We start from the raw sequence: 25806 nt of genomic DNA, 5'->3' as shown, positions 1-25806 counted from the left end.
TTATCGAGACGTGAAATCACTGGGCACACATTATATATGTAACGTGGCGTGTGGCGACATCACCAACACGATCACCTGATGACATCGCAGATTCTTTTCGAACGTCCGTAACAAGTGACATCATAGAGGAAATCGGATTATCAATCAAAGAATTAATGTATCATGAGATCTACAGTGTCCGAGGATACTAGTACAACACATGACGTATTATTTAAAATTCACAGCTTTCTGAGACAAACACAATCATAAAATAACTGACTTTGATTTTTAAAAATAAATTAATAATAAAATAAAAAAGCCTATTTACATCAGGGGTTGTATGAACTGTGCCCTGAGGGTTCTGTATGAGGAACATTTCTGTTTAAAGTGCAATCACCATGGAAACCAATAGAATATTCCAGCGGATTGTTCCATTCTATAAATAGTGCCTTTCTCTTACACATAGTAGAACCTGTTAGCGCTCGTATCTACAGAGGGGGTATGGTGCCGACGTACAGTAATATTCTCCCATATAAGTATTCAGCCTGCAAACACATTTCCTTGATTCCCGTGGCCCGGTCCGCTCTCGCCATATGTCCTCAGTACCTCCGTTCCCTCTGGTTCATTTCATACCAAGGCTCCTAAAATGAAGCAGAAACATAGCTCGTCAGTGCGTGAGCTGCACGTTACCCCTATTAATCCCTGCATATCATATAATTAAACACACGCTGGGTTATTCAATAAAGTAAGAATTGCCAGGAATTCAAAGTGAATTTCAAATCTGAGGCCAAAGTCTTTGAACTGGAAGCCTGGTGCAAATGAGGAATTTTTGAAAATCTGGGCGATTCTCACTGTAGTGAATAAATTGATGTTTTGGAGCGAGAACATTTTGATCTGATGTCTTTTGTATTGCACACAGGAAGCAGTAAATGGAGTCTGACATGTATACCTCGTTTGCCTCGTTGTAGTCCCTCTTGGGGAAGGACTGGCTGAACTGGCCATCTTCATACACGTTGGAGGCTCGGTTCACATGGCCTAGGTCGGGTTTGGCTCGGACTTTGGGGAACAGATGGCCAGTCATAGGGCTAGCGCCCCCAGAAACCTTGTCATCGTTACCAAGTAATTCAGTTCTCTCATAGTCCTTTCTTTTCCGACTGGATCTGCAATAAGTGAGAGAAACTCTTTACAAGCAATCAGCCCGGCATATTTATTGGCATATTACTCTCTGTGCCTCGAAAGGGACTGATTAGATGGTCAGCCAATCACAGCAGAGACGCCGCCATGTTTGTTAGGGCAAAAATGAAGACATTTTGATGCAAAGTATTTAATATTTTAAAAAGGAACGTTGGGGTTATTGGAAACATATTGTGTATTTATTGCCATGCTGGGATGAATGATATCCTCGCGGCCTGGTGGCAGTGAGCTGGTTAAATCGCTCGCGTAGTTTTATGACGTCAGAATGTCGCAGAGCGCAGAGGAAAGTTTATTTCATAAATATAATCGTTCTCACCTCACACTGATTCCAATAACTGCCCCAACCAGGGCAATAATCACTCCACCAGCTACTGAGCCGACAATAACCAGGATTAACAAGAAATCTATGGAGAAAAGATGGAAGATTGCGATTTCAGGGTAAAAAGAATTTGTGTTGCAGCTTCATCAGATAATAACTGTAATAAGAGGAGAAATTGTACAGCTCAGCACTATACCTAAATAATATAATATAATATAATATAACATATTCAAAGCATAAACGGTGCATGCTCAGCGCTCCCACAGTGAAACAATGAATGTAACAAAAATAGGTCAACGCATAATAACCAACCTGAGAATCTGCCCATCCAACCTGAGAATCTGCCCATCCAACCTGAGAATCTGCCCATTCACCCTGAGATTCTGCCCATTCACCCTGAGAATCTGCCCAGTCACCCTGAGAATCTGCCCATTCACCCTGAGAATCTGCCCATTCACCCTGAGATTCTGCCCATTCACCCTGAGAATCTGCCCATTCACCCTGAGAATCTGCCCATCCAACCTGAGAATCTGCCCATTCACCCTGAGATTCTGCCCATTCACCCTGAGATTCTGCCCATTCACCCTGAGAATCTGCCCATCCAACCTGAGAATCTGCCCATCCACCCTGAGAATCTGCCCATTCACCCTGAGAATCTGCCCATTCACCCTGAGAATCTGCCCATTCACCCTGAGAATCTGCCCATCCAACCTGAGAATCTGCCCATCCAACCTGAGATTCTGCCCATTCACCCTGAGAATCTGCCTATTCAACCTGGGAATCTGCCCATCCAACCTGAGAATCTGCCCATCCAACCTGAGAATCTGCCCATTCACCCTGAGAATCTGCCCATTCACCCTGAGAATCTGCCCATCCAACCTGAGAATCTGCCCATCCAACCTGAGAATCTGCCCATCCAACCTGAGATTCTGCCCATCCAACCTGAGATTCTGCCCATTCACCCTGAGATTCTGCCCATTCACCCTGAGATTCTGCCCATTCACCCTGAGAATCTGCCTATTCAACCTGGGGATCTGCCTATTCAACCTGGGAATCTGCCCATTCAACCTGGGAATCTGCCCATTCACCCTGAGAATCTGCCCATTCATCCTGAGATTCTGCCCATTCATCCTAAGAATCTGCCTATTCAACCTGAGAATCTGCCCATTCACCCTGAGAATCTGCCCATTCACCCTGAGAATCTGCCCATTCACCCTGAGAATCTGCCCATTCACTCTGAGAATCTGCCCATTCACCCTGAGATTCTGCCCATTCACCCTGAGATTCTGCCCATTCACCCTGAGAATCTGCCCATTCACCCTGAGAATCTGCCCATTCACCCTGAGAATCTGCCCATTCACCCTGAGAATCTGCCCATTCACCCTGAGAATCTGCCCATTGATCCTGAGATTCTGCCCATTCACCCTGAGAATCTACAATTAAACTGAGAATCTGCCCATTCACCCTGAGAATCTGCCCATTCACCCTGAGAATCTACCTGGGGACTGACTGATACTTACTGTCCTTGCAGTCATTTCCGGAGTATCCAAAGTCACATCTACAGAAAGGAATAAATAAATCGGATAAACGGATTGAGAGACTGGCGGTATATTATGACAATACATTGTCTGATTCCCCCACGCATTGTCTGATTCCCCCACGTATTGTCTGATTCCCCCACGTATTGTCTGATTCCCCCATGCATTTTAAATTGCTGCGAGAACATTAAATGGAAATTAAATACACTGTTTGATTCACTGCTATCAGGAGCATTTTCTGCTACTAAAAATAATGCAGGTTGTTCTGTGAACTAAGAATTGCTGCAAATTCAGGGAATTCCAAAATTAAGACCAAAAGAGCCGAATTGGAGTCCTGGCATTTGGAGCGTAACGTACTCTTTGCACGAGCCTCCATCTTTGTTCGTGGTGTATCCTGGGAGACACTGGCATTTTTCCTCCAAGGTTTCGGTGCTCCAAACACATTGCTGATTAGTATTCGCTACACAATGATCACTACAGTCTGAAAGATAGGAGAATACACACCCGGTATTATTATTTTTGTAGAGCACCAACATATACCGCAGCACAGTACATTTACAGGTTATTCACTACAGGGAGAATTCAAAGTGGAAATATTCTCTTAGTCAGCAACGCTTCCAGTACGGCTGCTTTGGTCTTTAATTCTTTGAATCCTCACGTTAGTAAATAGCCCTGTTTGCTGTGTATTTATCAAACACCTTGTACCTTGGACAAAAATAACTGATTTTTATTTGGCTTGGGGCTCGCCTGCATTTATCATTAATGACAGAAATGTATATATAATATATTGTTATTTGTAGTCAGAGATTATCACACAATGATGGCTATATGATACAGTAAGTGAGCGCCTTGTGGAATTACAGATAAAGTTACTGAACCGTAATTAGAAGTTTATATCATATCACAATCGCTCTCATAGAAACACAATGATAAAACACAGTTTTTATGTTCATATGGTTAATATAAGAGTTGTTCTTTTTGGTGCAGGTGAGAGATCTGGTTGGAGTTGCAGGTGGGAGCTCTGGTTGGGGTTGCAGATGGGAGCTCTGGTTGGGGTTGCAGATGGGAGATCTGGTTGAGGTTGCAGGTGGGAGATCTGGTTGAGGTTGCAGGTGGGAGATCTGGTTGAGGTTGCAGGTGGGAGTTCTGATTGGGGGTGCAGGTGGGAGTTCTGATTGGGGGTGCAGGTGCAGATGGGAGCTCTGGTTGAGGTTGCAGGTGGGAGCTCTGGTTGGGGTTGCAGGTGGGAGATCTGGTTGGGGTTGCAGGTGGGAGATCTGGTTGGGGTTGCAGGTGGGAGCTCTGGCTGGGGTTGCAGGTGGGAGCTCTGGCTGGGGTTGCAGGTGGGAGCTCTGGCTGGGTTGCAGGTGGGAGATCTGATTGTGGTTGCAGGTGGGAACTCTGGTTGAGGTTGCAGGTGGGAGCTCTGGCTGAGGTGCAGGTGGGAGCTCTGGCTGAGGTGCAGGTGGGAGCTCTGGCTGAGGTGCAGGTGGGAGCTCTGATTGGGGTTACAGGAGGGAGCTCTGGTTGGGGGACACCTTGGAGATCTGGTTGGGGTTGCAGGTGGGAGATCTGGCTGAGGTGCAGGTGGGAGATCTGATTGGGGTTACAGGAGGGAGCTCTGGCTGGGGGACACCTTGGAGATCTGGTTGGGGTTGCAGGTGGGAGCTCTGGCTGAGGTGCAGGTGGGAGATCTGATTGTGGTTGCAGGTGGGAGCTCTGGTTGGGGTTGCAGGTGGGAGCTCTGGTTGGGGTTGCAGGTGGGAGATCTGGCTGAGATGCAGGTGGGAGATCTGATTGTGGTTGCAGGTGGGAGCTCTGGCTGGGTTGCAGGTGGGAGATCTGATTGTGGTTGCAGGTGGGAGCTCTGGCTGAGGTGCAGGTGGGAGCTCTGATTGGGGCTACAGGAGGGAGCTCTGGCTGGGGGACACCTTGGAGCTCTGGTTGGGGTTGCAGGTAGGAGCTCTGGCTGAGGTGCAGGTGGGAGATCTGATTGTGGTTGTAGGTGGGAGCTCTGGCTGGGTTGCAGGTGGGAGCTCTGATTGGGGTTGCAGGTGGGAGATCTGATTGTGGTTGCAGGTGGGAGCTCTGGCTGAGGTGCAGGTGGGAGCTCTGATTGGGGCTACAGGAGGGAGCTCTGGCTGGGGGACACCTTGGAGCTCTGGTTGGGGTTGCAGGTAGGAGCTCTGGCTGAGGTGCAGGTGGGAGATCTGATTGTGGTTGTAGGTGGGAGCTCTGGCTGGGTTAAGGTGGGAGCTCTGGTTGGGGTTGCAGGTGGGAGATCTGATTGGGGTTGCAGGTGGGAGATCTGGCTGAGGTGCAGGTGGGAGATCTGATTGTGGTTGCAGGTGGGAGCTCTGATTGGGGCTACAGGAGGGTGCTCTGGCTGGGGGACACCTTGGAGCTCTGGTTGGGGTTGCAGGTAGGAGCTCTGGCTGAGGTGCAGGTGGGAGATCTGATTGTGGTTGTAGGTGGGAGCTCTGCCTGGGTTGCAGGTGGGAGCTCTGGTTGGGGTTGCAGGTGGGAGCTCTGGTTGGGGTTGCAGGTGGGAGATCTGATTGGGGTTGCAGGTGGGAGATCTGATTGGGGTTGCAGGTGGGAGATCTGGCTGAGGTGTAGGTGGGAGATCTGGCTGAGGTGCAGGTGGGAGATCTGATTGTGGTTGCAGGTGGGAGTTCTGGCTGAGGTGCAGGTGGGAGCTCTGATTGGGGCTACAGGAGGGAGCTCTGGCTGGGGGACACCTTGGAGCTCTGGTTGGGGTTGCAGGTGGGAGCTCTGGCTGAGGTGCTGGTGGGAGATCTGATTGTGGTTGTAGGTGGGAGCTCTGGCTGGGTTGCAGGTGGGAGCTCTGGTTGGGGTTGCAGGTGGGAGATCTGGTTGGGGTTGCAGGTGGGAGATCTGGTTGGGGTTGCAGGTGGGAGATCTGGCCGAGGTGCAGGTGGGAGATCTGATTGTGGTTGCAGGTGGGAGCTCTGGCTGGGGGACACCTTGGAGCTCTGGTTGGGGTTGCAGGTGGGAGCTCTGGCTGAGGTGCAGGTGGGAGCTCTGATTGTGGTTGTAGGTGGGAGCTCTGGTTGGGGTTGCAGGTGGGAGCTCTGGTTGGGGTTGCAGGTGGGAGCTCTGGGTGGGGTTGCAGGTGGGAGCTCTGGGTGGGGTTGCAGGTGGGAGCTCTGGGTGGGGTTGCAGGTGGGAGCTCTGGGTGGGGTTGCAGGTGGGAGCTCTGGTTGGGGTTGCAGGTGGGAGCTCTGATTGGGGTTGCAGGAAGGAGCTCTGGCTGGGGGGCACATCACGTGGGAGCTCTGGTTGGGGTTGCAGGTGTGAGATCTGATTGAGAGTGCAGGAGGGAGCTCTGGCTGGGGTGCAGGTGTAACATGATCAGAAATGAAGTTGCGTCCTTACTTTTGCAGGCAGTGTTGCTCTCACGATAGTGTCCCCCAAGGCAGTAACATTCAGTATTCTGACCATTTTGTGTCTCAATGCAGGCTGTTGTTTTCAGATCACAGCTAGCGAATACACATATACTGCGACCTGGTTATAAAGTTACAGCAATTATCACTTTATTATTTATTATATTATTACTTATAATTAATATCTCTAGTTTCAGTAATTAGCTTTATTAATAATTATCTCTGGTTATATCAGTAATTAGCTTTATTAATAATTATCTCTTGTTATATCAGTAATTAGCTTTATTAATAATTATCTCTGGTTATATCAGTAATTAGCTTTATTAATAATTATCTCTGGTTAATATCAGTAATTAGCTTTAGTAATAATTATCTCTGGTTATATCAGTAATTAGCTTTATTAATAATTATCTCTGGTTAATATCAGTAATTGGCTTTATTAATAATTATCTCTGGTTATATCAGTAATTAGCTTTATTAATAATTATCTCTGGTTATATCAGTAATTAGCTTTATTAATAATTATCTCTGGTTAATATCAGTAATTAGCTTTATTAATAATTATCTCTGGTTATATCAGTAATTAGCTTTATTAATAATTATCTCTTGTTATATCAGTAATTAGCTTTATTAATAATTATCTCTGGTTATATCAGTAATTAGCTTTATTAATAATTATCTCTGGTTAATATCAGTAATTAGCTTTAGTAATAATTATCTCTGGTTAATATCAGTAATTGGCTTTATTAATAATTATCTCTGGTTATATCAGTAATTAGCTTTATTAATAATTATCTCTGGTTATATCAGTAATTAGCTTTATTAATAATTATCTCTGGTTAATATCAGTAATTGGCTTTATTAATAATTATCTCTGGTTAATATCAGTAATTAGCTTTATTAATAATTATCTCTGGTTAATATCAGTAATTGGCTTTATTAATAATTATCTCTGGTTAATATCAGTAATTAGCTTTATTAATAATTATCTCTGGTTAATATCAGTAATTAGCTTTATTAATAATTATCTCTGGTTAATATCAGTAATTAGCTTTATTAATAATTATCTCTGGTTATATCAGTAATTAGCTTTATTAATAATTATCTCTGGTTATATCAGTAATTAGCTTTATTAATAATTATCTCTGGTTAATATCAGTAATTAGCTTTATTAATAATTATCTCTGGTTATATCAGTAATTAGCTTTATTAATAATTAGATCTGGTTATATCAGTAATTGGCTTTATTAATAATTATCTCTGGTTATATCAGTAATTAGTTTTATTAATAATTATCTCTGGTTATATCAGTAATTAGTTTTATTAATAATTATCTCTGGTTAATATCAGTAATTAGTTTTATTAATAATTATCTCTGGTTATATCAGTAATTGGTTTTATTAATAATTATCTCTGGTTATATCAGTAATTGGTTTTATTAATAATTATCTCTGGTTAATATCAGTAATTGGTTTTATTAATAATTATCTCTGGTTAATATCAGTAATTAGCTTTATTAATAATTATCTCTGGTTATATCAGTAATTAGCTTTATTAATAATTATCTCTGGTTATATCAGTAATTAGCTTTATTAATAATTAGATCTGGTTATATCAGTAATTGGCTTTATTAATAATTATCTCTGGTTATATCAGTAATTAGTTTTATTAATAATTATCTCTGGTTATATCAGTAATTAGTTTTATTAATAATTATCTCTGGTTAATATCAGTAATTAGTTTTATTAATAATTATCTCTGGTTATATCAGTAATTAGCTTTATTAATAATTATCTCTGGTTATATCAGTAATTGGTTTTATTAATAATTATCTCTGGTTATATCAGTAATTGGTTTTATTAATAATTATCTCTGGTTAATATCAGTAATTAGCTTTATTAATAATTATCTCTGGTTATATCAGTAATTAGCTTTATTAATAATTATCTCTGGTTATATCAGTAATTGGCTTTATTAATAATTATCTCTGGTTATATCAGTAATTAGCTTTATTAATAATTATCTCTGGTTATATCAGTAATTAGTTTTATTAATAATTATCTGGTTATATCAGTAATTAGCTTTATTAATAATTATCTCTGGTTAATATCAGTAATTAGCTTTATTAATAATTATCTCTGGTTATTATCAGTAATTAGCTTTATTAATAATTATCTCTGGTTATTATCAGTAATTAGCTTTATTAATAATTATCTCTTGTTATATCAGTAATTAGCTTTATTAATAATTATCTCTGGTTAATATCAGTAATTAGCTTTATTAATAATTATCTCTGGTTAATATCAGTAATTAGCTTTATTAATAATTATCTCTGGTTATATCAGTAATTAGTTTTATTAATAATTATCTCTGGTTATATCAGTAATTAGTTTTATTAATAATTATCTCTGGTTAATATCAGTAATTAGTTTTATTAATAATTATCTCTGGTTATATCAGTAATTAGCTTTATTAATAATTATCTCTGGTTATATCAGTAATTGGTTTTATTAATAATTATCTCTGGTTATATCAGTAATTGGTTTTATTAATAATTATCTCTGGTTAATATCAGTAATTAGCTTTATTAATAATTATCTCTGGTTATATCAGTAATTAGCTTTATTAATAATTATCTCTGGTTATATCAGTAATTGGCTTTATTAATAATTATCTCTGGTTATATCAGTAATTAGCTTTATTAATAATTATCTCTGGTTATATCAGTAATTAGCTTTATTAATAATTATCTCTGGTTATATCAGTAATTAGTTTTATTAATAATTATCTGGTTATATCAGTAATTAGCTTTATTAATAATTATCTCTGGTTAATATCAGTAATTAGCTTTATTAATAATTATCTCTGGTTATTATCAGTAATTAGCTTTATTAATAATTATCTCTGGTTATTATCAGTAATTAGCTTTATTAATAATTATCTCTTGTTATATCAGTAATTAGCTTTATTAATAATTATCTCTGGTTAATATCAGTAATTAGCTTTATTAATAATTATCTCTGGTTAATATCAGTAATTAGCTTTATTAATAATTATCTCTGGTTATATCAGTAATTGGCTTTATTAATAATTATCTCTGGTTATATCAGTAATTAGCTTTATTAATAATTATCTCTGGTTATATCAGTAATTAGCTTTATTAATAATTATCTCTGGTTATATCAGTAATTAGTTTTATTAATAATTATCTGGTTATATCAGTAATTAGCTTTATTAATAATTATCTCTGGTTATATCAGTAATTAGCTTTATTAATAATTATCTCTTGTTATATCAGTAATTAGCTTTATTAATAATTATCTCTGGTTAATATCAGTAATTGGCTTTATTAATAATTATCTCTTGTTATATCAGTAATTGGCTTTATTAATAATTATCTCTTGTTATATCAGTAATTGGCTTTATTAATAATTATCTCTGGTTATCTCAGTAATTAGCTTAATTAATAATTAGATCTGGTTAATATCAGTAATTAGCTTTATTAATAATTATCTCTGGTTATATCAGTAATTGGCTTTATTAATAATTATCTCTGGTTATATCAGTAATTAGCTTTATTAATAATTATCTCTGGTTAATATCAGTAATTGGCTTTATTAATAATTATCTCTTGTTATATCAGTAATTAGCTTTATTAATAATTATCTCTGGTTAATATCAGTAATTAGTTTTATTAATAATTATCTCTGGTTATATCAGTAATTAGCTTTATTAATAATTAGCTCTGGTTAATATCAGTAATTAGCTTTATTAATAATTATCTCTGGTTATATCAGTAATTAGCTTTATTAATAATTATCTCTGGTTAATATCAGTAATTGGCTTTATTAATAATTATCTCTTGTTATATCAGTAATTAGCTTTATTAATAATTATCTCTGGTTAATATCAGTAATTAGTTTTATTAATAATTATCTCTGGTTATATCAGTAATTAGTTTTATTAATAATTATCTCTGGTTATATCAGTAATTAGCTTTATTAATAATTATCTCTGGTTATCTCAGTAATTAGCTTAATTAATAATTAGCTCTGGTTAATATCAGTAATTAGCTTTATTAATAATTAGCTCTGATTATATCAGTAATTAGCTTTATTAATAATTATCTCTGGTTAATATCAGTAATTGGCTTTATTAATAATTATCTCTGGTTATATCAGTAATTAGCTTTATTAATAATTATCTCTTGTTATATCAGTAATTAGCTTTATTAATAATTATCTCTGGTTATATCAGTAATTAGCTTTATTAATAATTATCTCTGGTTATATCAGTAATTAGCTTTATTAATAATTATCTCTGGTTAATATCAGTAATTATCTTTATTAATAATTATCTCTGGTTAATATCAGTAATTAGCTTTATTAATAATTATCTCTGGTTAATATCAGTAATTGGCTTTATTAATAATTATCTCTGGTTAATATCAGTAATTAGCTTTATTAATAATTATCTCTGGTTATATCAGTAATTAGCTTTATTAATAATTATATTTTGTTATATCAGTAATTAGCTTTATTAATAATTATCTCTGGTTATATCAGTAATTAGCTTTATTAATAATTATCTCTGGTTATATCAGTAATTAGCTTTATTAATAATTATCTCTGGTTAATATCAGTAATTAGCTTTATTAATAATTATCGCTGGTTAATATCAGTAATTAGCTTTATTAATAATTATCTCTGGTTAATATCAGTAATTGGCTTTATTAATAATTATCTCTGGTTAATATCAGTAATTAGCTTTATTAATAATTATCTCTGGTTAATATCAGTAATTAGCTTTATTAATAATTATCTCTGGTTAATATCAGTAATTGGCTTTATTAATAATTATCTCTGGTTAATATCAGTAATTAGCTTTATTAATAATTATCTCTGGTTAATATCAGTAATTGGCTTTATTAATAATTATCTCTGGTTAATATCAGTAATTGGCTTTATTAATAATTATCTCTGGTTAATATCAGTAATTGGCTTTATTAATAATTATCTCTGGTTAATATCAGTAATTGGCTTTATTAATAATATATATTCCCTTTTGAGGAATTCAGATTGTTTTATACGTTTCTATGCTAAACACACAGAACAATATCTTTAACTTACTGCTATAAGAGAACGCCTGGCCAGCCGCCTCTTGCCGTATGTGCTCATTTATTTGAGTGAGATTTATTGAGAGAGTATTAAACATGTTAATAACTAGGGCAGTAACTACGGGTGTAAGTGCTCGACTTGTAGATGAAACCGCTCTGGAAATAAAAAGATTCTATTATACATCACTCACAACAGACAGTCTCATATCTCCAACATTGTGTATCCCTCCCAGATCTCCAACATTGTGTATCCCTCCCAGATCTCCAACATTGTGTATCCCTCCCAGATCTCCAACATTGTGTATCCCTCCCAGATCTCCAACATTGTGTATCCCTCCCAGATCTCCAACATTGTGTATCCCTCCCAGATCTCCAACATTGTGTATCCCTCCCAGATCTCCAACATTGTGTATCCCTCCCAGATCTCCAACATTGTGTATCCCTCCCAGATCTCCAACATTGTGTATCCCTCCCAGATCTCCAACATTGTGTATCCCTCCCAGATCTCCAACATTGTGTATCCCTCCCAGATCTCCTACGCTGTGTATCCCTCCCAGATCTCCTACGCCGTGTATCCCTCCCAGATCTCCTACGCCGTGTATCCCTCCCAGATCTCCTACGCCGGGTATCCCTCCCAGATCTCCTACGCCGGGTATCTCTCCCAGATCTCCTACGCCGGGTATCCCTCCCAGATCCCCTACACCGGGTATCCCTCCCAGATCCCCTACGCCGTGTATCCCTCCCAGATCCCCTACACCGGGTATCCCTCCCAGATCTCCTACGCCGGGTATCCCTCCCAGATCTCCTACGCCGGGTATCCCTCCCAGATCTCCTACGCCGGGTATCCCTCCCAGATCTCCTACGCCGGGTATCCCTCCCAGATCTCCTACGCCGGGTATCCCTCCCAGATCTCCTACGCCGGGTATCCCTCCCAGATCTCCTACGCCGGGTATCCCTCCCAGATCTCCTACGCCGGGTATCCCTCCCTGATCTCCTACGCCGGGTATCCCTCCCAGAACTCCTACGCCGGGTATCCCTCCCAGACCTCCTACGCCGGGTATCCCTCCCAGACCTCCTACGCCGGGGATCCCTCCCAGATCTCCTACGCCGGGGATCCCTCCCAGATCTCCTACGCCGGGGATCCCTCCCAGATCTCCTACGCCGGGGATCCCTCCCAGATCTCCTACGCCGGGGATCCCTCCCAGATCTCCTACGCCGGGGATCCCTCCCAGATCTCCTACGCCGGGGATCCCTCCCAGATCTCCTACGCCGGGGATCCCTCCCAGATCTCCTACGCCGGGGATCCCTCCCAGATCTCCAACATTGTGTATCCCTCCCAGATCTCCTGTGTATCCCTCCCAGATCTCCTACACCGGGTATCCCTCCCAGATCTCCAATATTGTGTATCCCTCCCAGATCTCCTACACCGGGTATCCCTCCCAGATCTCCTATGCCGTGTATCTCTCCCAGATCTCCTACACCGGGTATCCCTCCCAGATCCCCTACACCGGGTATCCCTTCCAGATCTCCTACGCCGGGTATCCCTCCCAGAACTCCTACGCCGGGTATCCCTCCCAGATCTCTTACGCCGGGTATCCCTCCCAGATCTCTTACGCCGGGTATCCCTCCCAGATCTCTTACGCCGGGTATCCCTCCCTGATCTCCTACGCCGGGTATCCCTCCCTGATCTCCTACGCCGGGTATCCCTGCCAGAACTCCTACGCCGGGTATCCCTCCCAGACCTCCTACGCCGGGGATCCCTCCCAGATCTCCTACGCCGGGGATCCCTCCCAGATCTCCTACGCCGGGGATCCCTCCCAGATCTCCTACGCCGGGGATCCCTCCCAGATCTCCTACGCCGGGGATCCCTCCCAGATCTCCTACGCCGGGGATCCCTCCCAGATCTCCTACGCCGGGGATCCCTCCCAGATCTCCTACGCCGGGGATCCCTCCCAGATCTCCTACGCCGGGGATCCCTCCCAGATCTCCTACGCCGGGGATCCCTCCCAGATCTCCAACGCCGGGGATCCCTCCCAGATCTCCTACGCCGGGGATCCCTCCCAGATCTCCTACGCCGGGTATCCCTCCCAGACCTCCTACGCCGGGTATCCCTCCCAGACCTCCTACGCCGGGTATCCCTCCCATACCTCCTACGCCGGGTATCCCTCCCATACCTCCTACGCCGGGTATCCCTCCCAGACCTCCTACGCCGGGTATCCCTCCCAGACCTCCTACGCCGGGTATCCCTCCCAGACCTCCTACGCCGGGGATCCCTCCCAGATCTCCAAGCCAGGTAGCCCTCCCTGATCTCCTACACCGGGTATCCCTCCCAGATCACCTACGCCGGGGATCCCTCCCTGATCTCCTACGCCGGGTATCCCTCCCAGAACTCCTATGTCGGGGATCCCTCCCAGAACTCCTATGTCGGGGATCCCTCCCAGATCTCCTATGTCGGGGATCCCTCCCAGATCTCCTATGTCGGGTATCCCTCCCAGATCTCCTACGCCGGGTATCCCTACCAGATCTCCTACGCCGGGTATCCCTACCAGATCTCCTACGCCGGGTATCCCTCCCAGAACTCCTACGCCGGGGATCCCTCCCAGATCTCCTACGCCTGGGATCCCTCCCAGATCTCCTACGCCTGGGATCCCTCCATACTAACACATTCATCCTATTACCACAGTGCCCTCTAAACCTATACATGTAATTTATTCCTTTTGGTATAATATATTTGTACTTACGTTATATTCTCAATAACCGTTTCAACGTAGGTGAGATTGTATCGTGTTCCCAGTGATGTCGTAAACTGGATGGGAAAATAGAGTATTGCTAGTTTGTTGCACTGTGATATTTTGATGGTAACCATGGATTCTTACGTCAATATAATTGAGCGTCAGTATGGGAGTGTGACAGGTTACTGGTAATGAGTGTGAGTGACAGGGTATCAGTATGGGAGTGTGAGTGACAGGGTATCAGTATGGGAGTGTGAGTGACAGGGTATCAGTATGGGAGTGTGAGTGACAGGGTATCAGTATGGGAGTGTGAGTGACAGGGTATCAGTATGGGAGTGTGAGTGACAGGTTACTGGTAATGAGTGTGAGTGACAGGTTACTGGTAATGAGTGTGAGTGACAGGTTACTGGTAATGAGTGTTGTGGCGGTACCAGCCTTGCCACTGGGCATTGGAGAAGACTGATTGCCAGCCTCCTGCCATGTGACTATGGCCCCTGGGATGTATTGCCTGCTCTCCTGTACTGCTGAGGATTGCTACCATCTAGGTGGATTTGGCTATGGAGCTTGTGTAGTGCCCTCTGTTGGTAGCAACAGTAATATGCACTACCTGAATAGCAAGACTGGTAATTTGCATATTCGGGTAGATTTGCATATCGCTAATTCTGCATGCAGGAGAGACATTTGTGTTAATTATGGTCTTCCCCACCTATTTATAAATATGTAATTATGTTATAATAAGTCACTGAATGTTGCCTGCTATGATTTGACTGTTTGTAATTTTATTGAGTTTTCACAGTAATGTTAATGTAATGACCAAATGGGCTAGTCCCAAGTAAAATAAAGTTTTAGTCAGTTCTTGCTTAACCCTCAAAGCGATGTGTCGTCTCGGTCTTTGGGGGAATGGGATTGTATGCTGACTGCCAAGAGTGTAAGCCGATGTCTGCTTTTCTTGTTCAGCTGTTCCAGTGTTCGTGTGGTTCCAGTCGGGAGAATGGTGTTTGCAGTAGCTGCCTGTGCATCTGGAAAGGGGATTATCGCCTAAACTGGGTCTCATCATACTCTTCGTCCATCTTTGAGTTTTGCTCAGCCATGACCTGGTTCCAGATCCCCTGGAATGTGTCCATGGATATATAACCCCCATACAGGGCCACTTGCTGCCTCACCTTGGCCATAAAATCATCTTCATCTTGTCTGCTCCAAGTCGCTGGATACCTCTGCTGCCAGGGGCGCTGCACGAGTGCTAACGTTGCCCTCAATTTGTAACTCCCAGGAATTGGTGTTCTGTAGCTGTCCTTCTGGCTGTAGGAACGATCCCGCCGCTTGCCACCAATTGTAACGGACCGTTTCACTTACAAGAGGATAAAACCCAGTTTAGGCGATAATCCCCTTTCCAGATGCACAGGCAGCTACTGCAAACACCATTCTCCCGACTGGAACCACACAAACACTGGAACAGCTGAACAAGAAAAGCAGACATCGGCTTACACTCTTGGCAGTCAGCATACAATCCAGTTCCCCCAAAGACCGAGACGACACATCGCTTTGAGGGTTAAGCAAGAACTGACTATAACTTTATTTTACTTGGGACTAGCCCATTTGGTCATTACATTAACATTACTGTGAAAACTCAATAAAATTACAAACAGTCAAATCATAGCAGGCAACATTCAGTGACTTATTATAACATAATTACATATTTATAAATAGGTGGGGAAGACCATAATTAACACAAATGTCTCTCCTGCATGCAGAATTAGCGATATGCAAATCTACCCGAATATGCAAATTACCAGTCTTGCTATTCAGGTAGTGCATATTACTGTTGCTACCAACAGAGGGCACTACACAAGCTCCATAGCCAAATCCACCTAGATGGTAGCAATCCTCAGCAGTACAGGAGAGCAGGCAATACATCCCAGGGGCCATAGTCCAATGCCCAGTGGCAAGGCTGGTACCGCCACAAGTGTGAGTGACAGGGTATCAGTATGGGAGTGTGAGTGACAGGGTATCAGTATGGGAGTGTGAGTGACAGGGTATCAGTATGGGAGTGTGAGTGACAGGGTATCAGTATGGGAGTGTGAGTGACAAGTTACTGGTAATGAGTGTGAGTGACAGAGTATCAGTGTGGGAGTGTGACAGGTTACTGGTAATGAGTGTGAGTGACAGGGTATCAGTATGGGAGTGTGAGTGACAGGGTATCAGTATGGGAGTGTGAGAGACAGGTTACTGGTAATGAGTGTGAGAGACAGGTTACTGGTAATGAGTGTGAGAGACAGGTTACTGGTAATGAGTGTGAGAGACAGGTTACTGGTAATGAGTGTGAGAGACAGGTTACTGGTAATGAGTGTGAGAGACAGGTTACTGGTAATGAGTGTGAGTGACAGGTTACTGGTAATGAGTGAGTGACAGGTTACTGGTAATTACTGGTAATGAGTGTGAGTGACAGAGTATCAGTGTGGGAGTGTGAGTGACAGGGTATCAATGGGGGAGTGTGAGTGACAGGGTATCAATGGGGGAGTGTGAGTGACAGGGTATCAGTATGAGAGTGTGAGTGACACGTTAGAAGTACTGAGAGTGTGAGTGACAGGGTATCAGTATGGGAGTGTGAGTGACAGGGTATCAGTATGGGAGTGTCAGGGTATCAGTATGGGAGTGTGAGTGACAGGGTATCAGTATGGGAGTGTGAGTGACAGGTTACTGGTAATGAGTGTGAGTGACAGGGTATCAGTATGGGAGTGTTAGTGACAGGGTATCAGTATGGGAGTGTGAGTGACAGGGTATCAGTATGGGAGTGTGAGAGACAGGTTACTGGTAATGAGTGTGAGTGACAGGTTACTGGTAATGAGTGTGAGTGACAGGTTACTGGTAATGAGTGTGAGTGACAGGTTACTGGTAATGAGTGTGAGTGACAGGTTACTGGTAATGAGTGTGAGTGACAGGGTATCAGTATGGGAGTGTGAGTGACAGGGTATCAGTATGGGAGTGTGAGTGACAGGGTATCAGTATGGGAGTGTGAGTGACAGGGTATCAGTATGGGAGTGTGAGTGACAGGTTACTGGTAATGAGTGTGAGTGACAGGTTACTGGTAATGAGTGTGAGTGACAGAGTATCAGTGTGGGAGTGTGAGTGACAGGGTATCAGTATGGGAGTGTGAGTGACAGGGTATCAGTATGGGAGTGTGAGTGACAGGGTATCAGTATGGGAGTGTGAGTGACAGGGTATCAGTATGGGAGTGTGAGTGACAGGTTACTGGTAATGAGTGTGAGTGACAGGGTATCAGTATGGGAGTGTTAGTGACAGGGTATCAGTATGGGAGTGTGAGTGACAGGGTATCAGTATGGGAGTGTGAGTGACAGGGTATCAGTATGGGAGTGTGAGTGACAGGGTATCAGTATGGGAGTGTGAGTGACATGGTATCAGTATGGGTGTGTGAGTGACAAGTTACTGGTAATGAGTGTGAGTGACAGGGTATCAGTGTGGGAGTGTGAGTGACAGGGTATCAGTATGGGAGTGTGAGTGACAGGGTATCAGTATGGGAGTGTGAGTGACAAGTTACTGGTAATGAGTGTGAGTGACAGAGTATCAGTGTGGGAGTGTGAGTGACAGGGTATCAATGGGGGAGTGTGAGTGACAGGGTATCAGTATGAGAGTGTGAGTGACACGTTAGAAGTACTGAGAGTGTGAGTGACAGGGTATCAGTATGGGAGTGTGAGTGACAGGGTATCAGTATGGGAGTGTGAGTGACAGGTTACTGGTAATGAGTGTGAGTGACAGGGTATCAGTGTGGGAGTGTGAGTGACAGGGTATCAGTGTGGGAGTGTGAGTGACAGGGTATCAATGGGGGAGTGTGAGTGACAGGGTATCAGTATGAGAGTGTGAGTGACAGGGTATCAGTATGGGAGTGTGAGTGACAGGGTATCAGTATGGGAGTGTGAGTGACAGGGTATCAGTATGGGAGTGTGAGTGACAGGGTATCAGTATGGGAGTGTGAGTGACAGGTTACTGGTAATGAGTGTGAGTGACAGGGTATCAGTATGGGAGTGTTAGTGACAGGGTATCGGTATGGGAGTGTGAGTGACAGGGTATCAGTATGGGAGTGTGAGTGACAGGGTATCAGTATGGGAGTGTGAGTGACATGGTATCAGTATGGGTGTGTGAGTGACAAGTTACTGGTAATGAGTGTGAGTGACAGGGTATCAGTGTGGGAGTGTGAGTGACAGGGTATCAGTATGGGAGTGTGAGTGACAGGGTATCAGTATGGGAGTGTGAGTGACAAGTTACTGGTAATGAGTGTGAGTGACAGAGTATCAGTGTGGGAGTGTGAGTGACAGGGTATCAATGGGGGAGTGTGAGTGACAGGGTATCAGTATGAGAGTGTGAGTGACACGTTAGAAGTACTGAGAGTGTGAGTGACAGGGTATCGGTATGGGAGTGTGAGTGACAGGGTATCAGTATGGGAGTGTGAGTGACAAGTTACTGGTAATGAGTGTGAGTGACAGGGTATCAGTGTGGGAGTGTGAGTGACAGGGTATCAGTGTGGGAGTGTGAGTGACAGGGTATCAGTGTGGGAGTGTGAGTGACAGGGTATCAGTGTGGGAGTGTGAGTGACAGAGTATCAGTATGAGAGTGTGAGTGACAGAGTATCAGTATGAGAGTGTGAGTGACACGTTAGAAGTACTGAGAGTGTGAGTGACAGGATATCAGTGTGGGAGTGTGAGTGACAGGTTACTGGTAATGAGTGTGAGTGACAGGGTATCAGTATGGGAGTGTGAGTGACAGGGTATCAGTATGGGAGTGTGAGTGACAAGTTACTGGTAATGAGTGTGAGTGACAGGGTATCAGTGTGGGAGTGTGAGTGACAGGGTATCAGTGTGGGAGTGTGAGTGACAGGGTATCAGTGTGGGAGTGTGAGTGACAGGGTATCAGTATGGGAGTGTGAGTGACAGGGTATCAGTATGGGAGTGTGAGTGACAGGGTATCAGTATGGGAGTGTGAGTGACAGGGTATCAGTATGGGAGTGTGAGTGACAGGGTATCAGTATGGGAGTGTGAGTGACAGGGTATCAGTATGGGAGTGTGAGTGACATGGTATCAGTATGGGAGTGTGAGTGACACGTTACTGGTAATGAGTGTGAGTGACAGGGTATCAGTGTGGGAGTGTGAGTGACAGGGTATCAGTGTGGGAGTGTGAGTGACAGGGTATCAGTATGGGAGTGTGAGTGACAAGTTACTGGTAATGAGTGTGAGTGACAGAGTATCAGTGTGGGAGTGTGAGTGACAGGGTATCAGTATGAGAGTGTGAGTGACAGGGTATCAGTGTGGGAGTGTGAGTGACAGGGTATCAGTATGAGAGTGTGAGTGACAGGGTATCAGTATGAGAGTGTGAGTGACAGAGTATCAGTGTGGGAGTGTGAGTGACAGGGTATCAATGGGGGAGTGTGAGTGACAGGGTATCAGTATGAGAGTGTGAGTGACAGGGTATCAGTATGAGAGTGTGAGTGACAGGGTATCAGTATGAGAGTGTGAGTGACAGGGTATCAATGGGGGAGTGTGAGTGACAGGGTATCAGTATGAGAGTGTGAGTGACAGGGTATCAGTATGAGAGTGTGAGTGACAGGGTATCAGTGTGGGAGTGTGAGTGACAGGGTATCAGTATGAGAGTGTGAGTGACACGTTAGAAGTACTGAGAGTGTGAGTGACAGGGTATCAGTATGGGAGTGTGAGTGACAGGGTATCAGTGTGGGAGTGTGAGTGACAGGGTATCAGTATGAGAGTGTGAGTGACATGTTAGTAGTACTGAGAGTGTGAGTGACACTTTGTTTTTAAAGTTAAAATAAATAATGTATTTTCCAATAAATCTACTCACAAACTTTTGTATTTCCTGGTACAGGTCAGTGTATGCTTGAGACTCCGTATCTTGCGTAAAGTTTCTATCCAAGAATATGAGTTTTCCAAGCACGCTGCCCCCTGCAGGCAGAAAAATGAACATGTTGTAGTGTCCTAACACAGACCCACTAAACAAGCCACAGCAGGGAACTGAACAAAGCTCACTCAGACAGGATGAACATCAGGAACAGATAGAACACACAACGTGGACTGATTCATGGAATATTACACGGAATAACATGTGAAATGATACGTGGAATATTACACGGAATAACATGTGAAATGATACGTGGAATATTACACGGAATAACATGTGAAATGATACGTGGAATATTACACGGAATAACATGTGAAATGATACGTGGAATATTACACGGAATAACATGTGAAATGATACGTGGAATATTACACGGAATAACATGTGAAATGATACGTGGAATATTACACGGAATAACATGTGAAATGATACATGGAATATTACACGGAATAACATGTGAAATGATACGTGGAATATTACACGGAATAACATGTGAAATGATACATGGAATATTACACGGAATAACATGTGAAATGATACGTGGAATATTACACGGAATAACATGTGAAATGATACGTGGAATATTACACGGAATAACATGTGAAATGATACGTGGACTATTACACGGAATAACATGTGAAATGATACGTGGAATATTACACGGAATAACATGTGAAATGATACGTGGAATATTACACGGAATAACGTGAAATGATACGTGGAATATTACACGGAATAACATGTGAAATGATACGTGGAATATTACACGGAATAACGTGAAATGATACGTGGAATATTACACGGAATAACGTGAAATGATACGTGGAATATTACACGGAATAACGTGAAATGATACGTGGAATATTACACGGAATAACATGTGAAATGATACGTGGAATATTACGCGGAATAACATGTGAAATGATACGTGGAATATTACGCGGAATAACATGTGAAATGATACGTGGAATATTACACGGAATAACGTGAAATGATACGTGGAATATTACACGGAATAACATGTGAAATGATACGTGGAATATTACACGGAATAACGTGAAATGATACGTGGAATATTACACGGAATAACGTGAAATGATACGTGGAATATTACACGGAATAACATGTGAAATGATACGTGGAATATTACACGGAATAACATGTGAAATGATACGTGGAATATTACACGGAATAACATGTGAAATGATACGTGGAATATTACACGGAATAACATGTGAAATGATACGTGGAATATTACACGGAATAACATGTGAAATGATACGTGGAATATTACACGGAATAACATGTGAAATGATACGTGGAATATTACACGGAATAACATGTGAAATGATACGTGGAATATTACACGGAATAACATGTGAAATGATACGTGGAATATTACACGGAATAACGTGAAATGATACTGGAATATTACACGGAATAACGTGTGAAATGATACGTGGAATATTACACGGAATAACATGTGAAATGATACGTGGAATATTACACGGAATAACATGTGAAATGATACGTGGAATATTACACGGAATAACATGTGAAATGATACGTGGAATATTACACTGAATAACATGTGAAATGATACGTGGAATATTACACGGAATAACATGTGAAATGATACGTGGAATATTACACGGAATAACATGTGAAATGATACGTGGAATATTACACGGAATAACATGTGAAATGATACATGGAATATTACGCGGAATAACATGTGAAATGATACGTGGAATATTACACGGAATAACATGTGAAATGATACATGGAATATTACACGGAATAACGTGAAATGATACGTGGAATATTACACGGAATAACGTGTGAAATGATACGTGGAATATTACACGGAATAACATGTGAAATGATACGTGGAATATTACACGGAATAACATGTGAAATGATACGTGGAATATTACACGGAATAACGTGAAATGATACGTGGAATATTACACGGAATAACGTGAAATGATACGTGGAATATTACACGGAATAACGTGTGAAATGATACGTGGAATATTACACGGAATAACGTGTGAAATGATACGTGGAATATTACACGGAATAACATGTGAAATGATACGTGGAATATTACACGGAATAACATGTGAAATGATACGTGGAATATTACACGGAATAACATGTGAAATGATACGTGGAATATTACACGGAATAACATGTGAAATGATACGTGGAATATTACACGGAATAACATGTGAAATGATACGTGGAATATTACACGGAATAACGTGTGAAATGATAAGTGGAATATTACGCGGAATAACATGTGAAATGATACGTGGAATATTACACGGAATAACGTGTGAAATGATAAGTGGAATATTACGCGGAATAACGTGTGAAATGATACGTGGAATATTACACGGAATAACGTGAAATGATACGTGGAATATTACACGGAATAACATGTGAAATGATACGTGGAATATTACACGGAATAACGTGTGAAATGATAAGTGGAATATTACGCGGAATAACGTGTGAAATGATACGTGGAATAGTACACGGAATAACATGTGAAATGATACATGGAATATTACACGGAATAACATGTGAAATGATAACTGGGATATTACACGGAATAACATGTGAAATGATACGTAAAATATTGTGGGAAAAGTTGGTATGGCTGGGTCCCCCATGGTCTGAACTCCACTCTCTGCAGCCACCATGTGACATACATGTATAATGTGATTTACAAGTATATTAAATGTTGCAGCCACTATGTGACACGCTAACATACATGTGATATAACGCCTCCCAACATTAAACAGGTACAAAGCAAGACAGAGGGATTAAGGCCCAAAATAGAGACTGTCCATCCAAAATAGGGACACCTGGGAGGTATGATAATGTGATATACTTGTGTATTATTGCGTGGCATTCACATGTTACCGCTTGTTACCTGGGAAAGGCTCGGTGTCATTCTTACCTTCTTTACAGCTCTGGTCTTCATAATAAAACCTAACGGGACACTGGCAGGCGATACTATCAAACAGTGGGACACACACAGCGCCACCTCCACAGCTGGTATCATTGCATTTATTGCTGACTGTGTGAGAAACAACAGAACACATTAAATGACAGCATCGGCCCGGCTCCCACAGCCCCTGACAGCCCTGAGAGCTTCACGCTAACAATGAACTGAAAGATAAAATTATTATTACATCCACCACCACTGGGCTGCGTTGGCACTCACAGTCCGCAAAGAATTATAAGTCCATCTACGAGGCAAACCACATGTTTTTAAAATAAAATCTGTCTTTATTCAATAAATGAAATCACTAAAATCCTTCTTCTACAATCTGTTTTTATTCCACAAACTGGCAACTAGATAGAACTGACAAGAAAATTCCACATTTCCAAACCAACTAACCGCAGTGGTAACAATACAAACTATTTATTATAATTATTATTATCTTATATTCGTGGTCTGCATACATTCTAAGGGCATCCTTGAGTTTTCATGTTTGACAAGAGGTGATAAGGAACATCTTGCAGAAGACATACCAGGAGTCCCTTAAATGAATGTCTCCAAGCTATCAGTCCCCTGCTCCCGTACTCTGGTCTCCCGTACTCTGGTCTCCCGTACTCTGGTCTCCCGTACTCTGGTCTCATGTTTATTGGTCCGCACAGTCACTAAAGGTCCGTAATACAATGTTACACTGCAGGAAATATATACTGTTTCTTTATTGACCAGCCTTCACTCTGCAATGGGCACAGCATGGCATTGTCACCTAGAATTCAGGGGCCTTATCACAGAGCTCCTTCCACCCCAGTGGCTACTGCAGTTATTGCAATCGTTGGAGGATATTCTGTATTCTTATCTGTGCTAAATCAGTATTAATACATTTTTACCTGGTGGGTTAGTACTGGTTGAAGTGTCTGTGTTTGGAGTAACTCGGGTTGCTGGAGCGGTTGAGATAATTGTTGAATCTGGGGTTGATGGAGCGGTTGAGTTTTCTGTAGTAGCTGTTAATGATGAAGCGGTTGAGTTTTCTGTAATAGCTGTTAATGATGATGCGGTTGAGTTTTCTGTAGTAGCTGTTAATGATGATGCGGTTGAGTTTTCTGTAGTAGCTGTTAATGATGATGCGGTTGAGTTTTCTGTAGTAGCTGTTAATGATGGTGCGTTTGAGTTTTCTGTAGAAGCTGTTACTGATGGAGCGGTTGTGCTTTCTGGAGAAGCTGTGGAACCAAAAATTGTTACTTGAGACACACCATCAATAAATGTTTGCAAATTGTGGACATTGCGATCTGTCAGTGTTACAGGGCTCGCACTCATGCAAGTTATAAAACTTAAAAAAAAAGATCTCGAGAGAGAGAGATTACTATTTACACAACACAGCTATCACTCTGCACATTAATCTCATTTATACATTTTATAACTCTGTTCCTTCCCTCCTGTAACTCTGTAAATAAGACTTTACTAACAACACTTGCATGCTTGGAGAGCCTTTACTGATATGTAAACTTTATTAACTCATTGTATTCAGAACTTTCAACATCCTATCTCGAGATTCTGAAATTGTATCCCCACAATCCAATCACTTGCTTTGCACTGGTTAATGTACTCATACACTGATTTCATCATTAGTGACACCTACTGGAAGGATAGTGACTTTACACTTTGTGTCCTCTACTCTCTCAGACACTGTGTTTAAACTAGTGACACCTACTGGAAGGATAGTGACTTTACACTTTGTGTTCCATACTCTCTCAGACTGTGTTTAATACTAGTGACACCTACTGGAAGGATAGTGACTTTACACCTTGTGTCCTGTACTCTCTCAGACTGTGTTTAATACTAGTGATACCTACTGGAAGGATAGTGACTTTACACTTTGTATCCTGTACTCTCTCAGACACTGCGTTTAATACTAGTGACACCTACTGGAAGGATAGTGACTTTACACTTCGTATCCTGTACTCTCTCAGACTGTGTTTAATACTAGTGACACCTACTGGAAGGATAGTGACTTTACACCTTGTGTCCTGTACTCTCTCAGACTGTGTTTAATACTAGTGATACCTACTGGAAGGATAGTGACTTTACACTGTGTATCCTGTACTCTCTCAGACACTGTGTTTAATACTAGTGACACCTACTGGAAGGATAGTGACTTTACACTTCGTGTCCTGTACTCTCTCAGACACTGCGTTTAATACTAGCGACACCTACTGGAAGGATAGTGACTTTACACTTCGTATCCTGTACTCTCTCAGACTGTGTTTAATACTAGTGACACCTACTGGAAGGATAGTGACTTTACACTTTGTATCCTGTACTCTCTCAGACTGTGTTTAATACTAGCGACACCTACTGGAAGGATAGTGACTTTACACTTTGTATCCTGTACTCTCTCAGACTGTGTTTAATACTAGCGACACCTACTGGAAGGATAGTGACTTTACACCTTGTGTCCTGTACTCTCTCAGACTGTGTTTAATACTAGCGACACCTACTGGAAGGATAGTGACTTTACACTGTGTATCCTGTACTCTCTCAGACTGTGTTTAATACTAGCGACACCTACTGGAAGGATAGTGACTTTACACC

General features: G+C 41.9%; 1 protein-coding gene across 1 annotated transcript; it reads right to left on the bottom strand.

The window, feature by feature from the left end:
• Positions 1-536: 536 nt before the first annotated feature.
• MUC13 (mucin 13, cell surface associated) lies at positions 537-24276 on the bottom strand. Its single transcript, XM_063428523.1, has 11 exons — positions 24105-24276; positions 23179-23298; positions 20151-20251; positions 14295-14359; positions 11567-11709; positions 6430-6558; positions 3388-3511; positions 3013-3050; positions 1490-1577; positions 929-1139; positions 537-620 (listed from the first exon to the last, which is right to left on the bottom strand). The coding sequence occupies exons 5-11, from the start codon at positions 11649-11651 to the stop codon at positions 579-581; spliced, it is 717 nt and encodes a 238-aa protein (XP_063284593.1). The 5' UTR covers positions 11652-11709; positions 14295-14359; positions 20151-20251; positions 23179-23298; positions 24105-24276; the 3' UTR covers positions 537-578.
• Between the last annotated feature and the right edge of the window lie 1530 nt (positions 24277-25806).

This window comes from Pelobates fuscus, chromosome 8, assembly GCF_036172605.1.
Source record: "Pelobates fuscus isolate aPelFus1 chromosome 8, aPelFus1.pri, whole genome shotgun sequence".
Taxonomy (NCBI): Eukaryota; Metazoa; Chordata; class Amphibia; order Anura; family Pelobatidae; genus Pelobates; species Pelobates fuscus.
The sequence above is the reverse complement of the archived record's forward strand: the minus strand, read 5'-3'. Positions and strand labels throughout refer to the sequence as shown.

Excerpts from the sequence above, each read along its gene's own strand:
- MUC13 (XM_063428523.1), bottom strand. The coding sequence starts at position 11,651 with ATGTTTAATACTCTCTCAATAAATCTCACTCAAATAAATGAGCACATA. Across the intron at positions 3,051-3,387 it reads GATGGAGGCTCGTGCAAAGA|ATGTGACTTTGGATACTCCG; the intron begins GTACGTTACGCT and ends TCCTTTCTGTAG. Across the intron at positions 1,140-1,489 it reads GTTATTGGAATCAGTGTGAG|ATCCAGTCGGAAAAGAAAGG; the intron begins GTGAGAACGATT and ends CACTTATTGCAG.